Source organism: Ictidomys tridecemlineatus, chromosome 1, assembly GCF_052094955.1.
Source record: "Ictidomys tridecemlineatus isolate mIctTri1 chromosome 1, mIctTri1.hap1, whole genome shotgun sequence".
Classification (NCBI taxonomy): Eukaryota; Metazoa; Chordata; class Mammalia; order Rodentia; family Sciuridae; genus Ictidomys; species Ictidomys tridecemlineatus.
Window position 1 is genome coordinate 5351453 of NC_135477.1, and position 7106 is coordinate 5358558.

Below are 7106 nucleotides of genomic sequence, written 5' to 3' on the forward strand. Positions count from 1 at the left end.
GTCTCCTGGTAATTGAGGGCCTGGGTTCCTCATTTTTCTAACAGTGGGACACCACCTGCCTCCTCCAGTGGTCATGTGGGTTGAGTTTACTCATGTCAAGGGTCAGCCTGGTGCCTGGTAACTAAGATGTCACCTGCTGACACTGTTACCATCATTATCTTTGTACTTTGTTCTATAGTTTTGATAATGGAGCAGATTGCATTGGGCTTTCAAACATGAGAGAAAAAAAGATATTTTAGCTGAGTGCCATGTGTATGGCAACCAGCAGCTCTGGCTGCAGTGGCCCTGCTAGTCGGTGGGTTCTAGAAGCAATACTGGTTGACATGGGCACGGAAAGAGTTTCTGTTAGGAAAGAGGAAAGAAGAAGTGTCCCTCGGGCCCTGCCTGTAACTTGGGAACTCCCACTTTAACATAAGAGAAGGCCATAATAACTGTGCCCAGGAGGTATTTGGAAGCAGCTTAATTAGACGTGTGGTCTCGTAAGAGGAGGCACACACACCTTTTGGCATGTTTGTTCCAGCATTGTGATTCCTGCCACTTCTATCTGTTCCGCCTTCCGAGTCTCTAGAAGGCAATCATTGGGTGGCAAAAAATTTTTTAAAAAAAAGGTTTTGGGAGGCAAGGTTGAATAACACTCAGAATGTAAAGCAGAAGGTTTAGAATCCCCCGATTTACAAGTTACTTAATTATCCCTGAGGGTAGAGGGACAAGGGAAGACCTGGCCCCTCCAGCTTGGCTGTTGCACTGGCCCTAGAGTACAGAGATGAGCTGCTGTCCCCAGTGTGGAGCTGTTCTGGGGACAGGGGGAAGCCTTCATGTTGGCACCTCCCCACGTGAAGGAAGCCCATGTGCCTAGTCTTTCTTTGAAGTGTCAGAGGCTCTGACAAGGCAGGATGCTCTGTGCCCAGACACAAGCTCTGCTACCATCCAGAATGTTCTCTGTGTCTGTTTCAGAATCTATAATAACTTGCCAGAAGTTAAAAAGAAGAAAGAAGAGCAAAAGAAAAGGGTTATCTTACAGAGCAACAGACTCCGAGCTGAAGTCTTCAAAAAGGTAACGGCTCGTGCCAGCAGGTATGAGGCGTGTGGCCCAGAGCCGTGAACATGCACTTGACATCTCTGTTTCCCCATCTCTCCAGCAATTACTGGACCAGCTCCTTCAAAGGAACGCAGTCTGACCTGGGCTGCCCTGCTGACCACAACCTGGACCTTGGAAGACTTCAAACACTGGATAAGCCATTAAACTTAGCATTACCTTCACAACATGAAAACACGTATTTTACTTTTGATTTTTTTTTTCCATAAAGGAAAGAATCACTTCCTGAATGACCCAAACAAACAGCACGCCTGAGGAACTAGGTCAGCAGTCTTGCAGGGATATTGACTCCATGGAACCCGCTAGTCTTTGTCCCCTTCTTTTTTTTTTTTTTTTTTTTTTTTTTACTTCTGAATTTTATCTTTGTGTCTAGGGCTTCTCCCGGCCATTTCCACCAAGCAGATGGGCCTTATACACTCAAGTGTGTTTTGGTCTCTGGGGGATTTTTTTTTTTTTAATAAAATTTCTGGGACCAAAATCCATCACTTTTTATATACAAATCCCAACATCTGCCAATTCTTGCAAAATCCAAAATGGGGGTCCTCACAGCATGTTTTAAAACATGCACCCCTAATGCCAGAGACTGCAGAGAGAGCAGACTGCCTCCCTCAGCTGCCCTCTCTCCCCAGCCCCCCACAGCGCCTGACCTGGCTTAGCTAGAGTCTGTTTCACCGGAAGCTGAGGGCAGAATCAGCTGATAACTCTGTAGGAACATCAGTGTTTTCTGCACACGCACCCCTTCCTCAAAAGCTGTTTTGTTAAAGTGGCCTAACAGCTCCAACTCTGCTATTTGTTTTTCCAGACACTTACAATGTCCAGTATTTATAAATGTATTCAGGAAGTTAAGAAAAGCTAGTTTTTACAGCAAAAAGGAAATAAATGCAATTATTAAAAAATTCAAGTGTTTCTCTCTCACATATGCTGATCTGGATTGAACAGTGGCGACAGGTTAACAATGGTGGGAAATGTCTTTGTGGGGACCCCAGGGTGACACCCTCCTTCTCTGCCCCCTCTGGCTACCATGGAAGTCCTTGGCTTCCAGATCCCCATGGGAGAACATTGCTTCTCAGAGACCTCGTACAAGAGAAAAGAGAAAACTGCTGGGAGCAAGATTTAGGATCCTAAGCCCCCCAGACTCACCAGGAGTACCCCCAGGAATGAGAGAGAAGTTTTGAGGATGCAGCAGGACCCCTCTGTCCCTTTCCCATGGTGTCAGCCTCCCTGTCCGACCCTCTATGGCACATAGGATGCCTGTCCATTCCCTGTCCGCTAGCCAACTGCCTTCGGAACTGCACTGCAGGGTTCTCCCCGACACCCTCCTGCTCTGCTCTGCCCATGCTCACTCTGCTTGACCTCCCGCCCATCCACGAGAGGCTAACAATGATAGCAGGAGCAAGGCTCAGGAGCCCGGCACCCGGTCTGCAGCCATCAGCAGGGGCATCAGCCAAGATCCAGGAAGGAACCCACAGGGCAGTTTGAGAAAGTTTAATGCACTTATTAAGCACACAGAGGACGGGCACCATGAGAAGTTAAGACTCCTCCAAAGAACACAGGTAGGAACACCAGGTGAAAGGAGTAGTGCTACCTCTAGAAAGTCCCCTCCTGCCCCGGGTGACAGGGAATGGTGTGGTTCAGCAGATAACAGAAGTTTCTGTGCTGCTGTGCAGATGGAACTTGTTGAAGATCCACCTTCTGGAACTTGCCAGAAACCTGCACAAGGAGCAGTCTTCTCTGTGGCCATCTGCTCTACCACCAGCTCAGGAAGGCCAGTGAGTGTGCACTACAGGGGCCTGCCTGAGCTAAGCAGAACCCAGAAAGCAGTGCCTCCCTGTCCCGCAGTGTCTCTGTAGCGTTTCCTACCAAAAGGCTTACCACTGTGCTAGCAGGCAAAGGGAGATCATTCAAAGGGCCTGGATGCATTTTAAAAGAGCAGGCAAAAAGGGTGGATTTGGAGGTGACAGAATACAATCAAGAGCTGGCAGAGTAAGACATTTAACCTTGCTTCAGTTTCCTCAACTGCCAGATGCAGAGAATTATAGTGCCTCCGTCCCAGGGTTGCTATGGAAACAGAGTGAATAAACCTGTATGGAGTGTGTGGCAGGGCCCTGGCCCCAGAGCACACCTGGGAGTATTTGTCCATCATAGGCAAAGTTGGGAGGAGGAGCAAGAGGCCGCTGGTGTTCATCTCGGAACCCCTCGGGGTGAGGGGCCTCGGAGGCCACAGAGCTCACGGCCTGGCTGCAGCTGCAGCCAGTGTACTAGCGGGTGCTTGGCAAAGGTACCTCACCCTGCTGGTGCTCGTCTCACCCTGAGGATCATTTCAGCCACACAGCTAGCTCGCAGTAAGGTCAGTTCTGTTTCCTTGAACTATTAGACTTTCCCAGGATGCTACACTCAAGTCAAGTTTGCCTCTTAAATGCTTTTTTTAAAAAACATTTTAAGTCCATGACATTTAAGGACAGTCTTTCCTAGCTAATGTGGCAGACTCACCTTTTCTTGCTTTTATTGAGTACCTTCAGAGAAGCTTTTCCTAACCATTTAAACTCAGGACCCAACCACTTACAGACTGTCATGTGACACTTTTCAAGAAATGAATTTATGTCCACTAACGTTTTTAAAAGAAAAATACCTAGAGGGAACCAACTTTGAAAGAGTCCCAAAAGAGCTTGTCCCCCTTGCAAACCTGTTGCAGATCCCTAAAGTCAGGAATAATACAAGTCAACCTGAGATTAAATACATTGAAAAATGTGCTTCTGGGGGCAGCCCCTAACCAAGTGCCTGAGGTGGCATGTTGACCAGGAAGACACACAGTCTGGTTTGAGCTGGTCTTGCCTCTGGACTGCCAGCTTAGGGCAGGCTAGATATTAAAGTCTGGTTTCCTATTGCACTGACTTTTCCCATTGTTGTAGAAATTGCTTTTAATGCTGACAAGTGAATTTTAGTGCCAGCATTTCTTCTCTGTTGTAATTAGGTTATAACAAGAATATAATCATGTAATAATATGGAAGTAAAGGCCTGAGGAGTCAAAACAGCCATCCCTTATATTTCTCTTAGGAATTGGTCACCATTTGCTGGATTATTTTCTTAAAAGACTTCAGGAAAGACTTATAAAATTTTAAAAATTCTGAATGGAATTTACCACTTTAACTTCAATAAACAAATTCTGTTCTGGAATTGATTTATCTGCATCTGAGGATGTTTGGTTCTGGCATGGAAAGAGGTCCTCAACAATTCAGCAGGTAGCTGGGGCTAAAGACCTTCAGCTGAGCTTAGACAAGGTAAGATTGGAATCACAGGGATGTCCCAGTGGTGACAGCACCAGGCTGTGTCCATGTGGTTGCCATGACTTCAGGTTGAAGCAGAAATTCCTATTTTGGTTATGTGTCCTCTCTGCCAGCTGGTAATGGAATAATGGAAAAACAATCACTTTGGTTTTGCAGCCAGCGTCCACTGCCAGCCAAACTTCCTGGAAGTTGTGTGCGCCCGGGTGAGTCAGCAGATGCCTGCTCAGACGGAACAAGGCTCTTTGGAGGAGCTATTTGTGAAACAGGCAGTCGTGGGAGAGTGCTTGGAAAGTCCATGTCTCATGCAGTTCTCCCGTTTCAGCACTTGGTGAAAAATCGCGGCAGTGGAGCTGGCCTCTGAGCGCATCAGATGACCAAGAGTCTGAGTATGAGGCGCTTTAGAGAGAGGCCAACAGGAGCCGGGGAGCCGGGGACGGGATGTGGCTGCCCAGCGAGGAGGGGTGGACGGGGGTGCTCTGACCATCGGTACGTGAGAGTTCTGGGTTAGAGAGTAAGAATGAGTTAGAAACGTGATCTGCCCTGGGTTTGCGTGGGGGGTGGTAGTGTGTGCAGGAATCGCACTGTTGAGCTGAGAGTGAGCGCTGCAGCAGCAGATGGTGCACAGGACGGTCCTGACTCGGCTTTCGTCAGTACTTGCCCGTGAGTGTCCAGCTCTGCCGCACCTCTTGGAGTTGGCTGTCACTGGCCGAAGCAGTCTGCTGCAGGAACTGAATCGTCTGGGAAGTCCCTCCAGGCCACTCTTGTCTGTCCCACACTGAAGGGACGTTTCCGGGCTGTCGGAAAGCTCCTGGAGGTTCCCGCCCCCCTTCTCCCAGGCCCAGCGGCTCGCCTGGGAGTGGCGGCTCCTTCACTCAGGCAGATGTTTTAGCCACATGGAGCAACAGCTTTGGCAGGGCTCCCCGGGATCCAGGGCCTTCTCTCAAGTTGTTCTCAGACACAGATCTGAGCCTCAGACCCCAGGGGACTGCCTGACGTAGCTGTCTGGGGTGTGCGTGGAGGGGGAGGCCGGACATTCAAATCCTTCCACTTTTCCCTTGCCTCTCCTTGTTCACACACACACACACACACACACACACACACACACACACACACACACACACACACACACACGTGCTGCACGCGCCTGACCTGCCAGAGCGGCTGGAAAGCTGACTTCCAGCCGTGGCCTTCTCTCTGGTCTTTGCGCATCAGGGAGCAGGAGAGGGGAGGGAAAGAGAAACGCTATCCACGGTCTGGCATCTGGAAAGAGTGCCGCCTTTTCTTATCAGTACTTGAAAGGGAAGACAGAGAAGCTGAGGGTCCAAACAGCATCCAGGGAACAAAATGAATTTCTCTAGATGGTTTTCAGTAAATGACACCAAGAGTAAACACAGAGAAAGTGTCCCTTTGATGGCTTTGGGACACTCTTCTGTCTCAGCATCTTCCCAACATGCCTGCAAGGGGGGGCACAGCTGAAATGGACGTGGGGAAAGGCCACAGCTGTCACCCATGCTCACCACACATGGTGAGGATTGTCCTTTCATGGAAATCAGTAGGCCACAGGCTTACCTGCCCAGTAACCAGAGAGAGGGAAATGACATGTCTGTTCACACTGCCGACTTGTGCACCAGTAAACCCACGCTCCCGTGTTGGAGCCTCTGTGGCTCCTCCGCCTGATGGTGCGGACACCAAAGGGACACCAAACGGATTCATGGTGACAGCCCTCTTGACAGGTCTGCCCGGCCAAGTGTGTGCTTCACATTAAAGCTTCCGAATATACACAGAGAGTCTTTGTTTTTGTTTAAAAATATACCAGAAGGCTAAGGAGACCAGGTTTAATTATTATCTGCCGACATAATTATAGTACTAGGTCTTGCTTTCTTAGTAGAAATGTTTATTAAGTAAAAAATGACAAAATAACTTAGGCTGTTTCTCTAGGATTTGTTTGTTTGTTTTGGTAGCCTGTGATATTTCATTGTCAAGGCTGAGCCTGGCTCTTTACAATGGATATTAAGTATTTTGCATGGATTCAATTGAGCTGTGTGAATGTCAATATTTATAGGAGGGTGGAATTGATTTAGATGGGTAAAATGTGTTTGTGTTAAGGCATTTGTTTCAGATGTAGGTGTTTCAGCCTGATTCTCAATTAGCAGTGGAGGAGGACTCTGCCCCTGCCCAGGGCCCCAGTACATGAAGTGGCTTCAGAGGTGAGCCACCTCTAAGCAGAAGACAGAGCCTGAACAGAGAGGAGCCAGAGTGCACTCCAAATGTTTTTAACAATAAGAGCTTAGAAAACCTCTTGGTTGCGTGCTTACCACATGCCACTTGATTCAGAACCACCCCAGGGAAATGGGTTTGTAAATGCACTTCTGGGTCTGGGCTTGTAGCCCAGGAGGCTTGGCGTGTGCCGCCCTCTACCCATGTGGGCTTTGCACCACTGAGGTCAGGGTGCCCGGTATGTGTCTCTTGAAAGCTGCAGTAACTTCTGCCATAGCTGTCTAGCTTCTGACTAGCACAGGGCAGGATGCCTGAGCTGAGTAAGCCTGACGCTGATATTCCCTACGTATTTGTAAACGTGGCCAGTTCAGGTTCACTATCCTCAGAAGACCCTGGGAGGCAGGCTCTGAATTGGCTTCCGTTTCATCGGGGCTGCAGAACATGGTGGTGACTGTTTCTAAAGTCAGAGACAAGTGGAAGGCTATGATGCCAAGACCACTCCTAAAATG

The 7106-nt window shown here is 48.7% G+C and overlaps 1 protein-coding gene across 9 annotated transcripts in view; it reads left to right on the forward strand.

The window, feature by feature from the left end:
- Positions 1-1550, forward strand: part of C1H10orf90 (chromosome 1 C10orf90 homolog) — a 185414-nt gene extending 183864 nt beyond the window's left edge. For all 9 annotated transcript variants that reach the window (XM_040272139.2, XM_040272141.2, XM_040272146.2 and 6 more), the window contains 2 exons: positions 955-1054; positions 1140-1550. In XM_040272139.2, the coding sequence (XP_040128073.2) occupies positions 955-1054; positions 1140-1178 (139 nt within the window). In that variant the 3' untranslated portion in view covers positions 1179-1550. The remainder of the gene's footprint in view (positions 1-954; positions 1055-1139) is intronic.
- The last annotated feature ends 5556 nt before the right edge of the window (positions 1551-7106 follow it).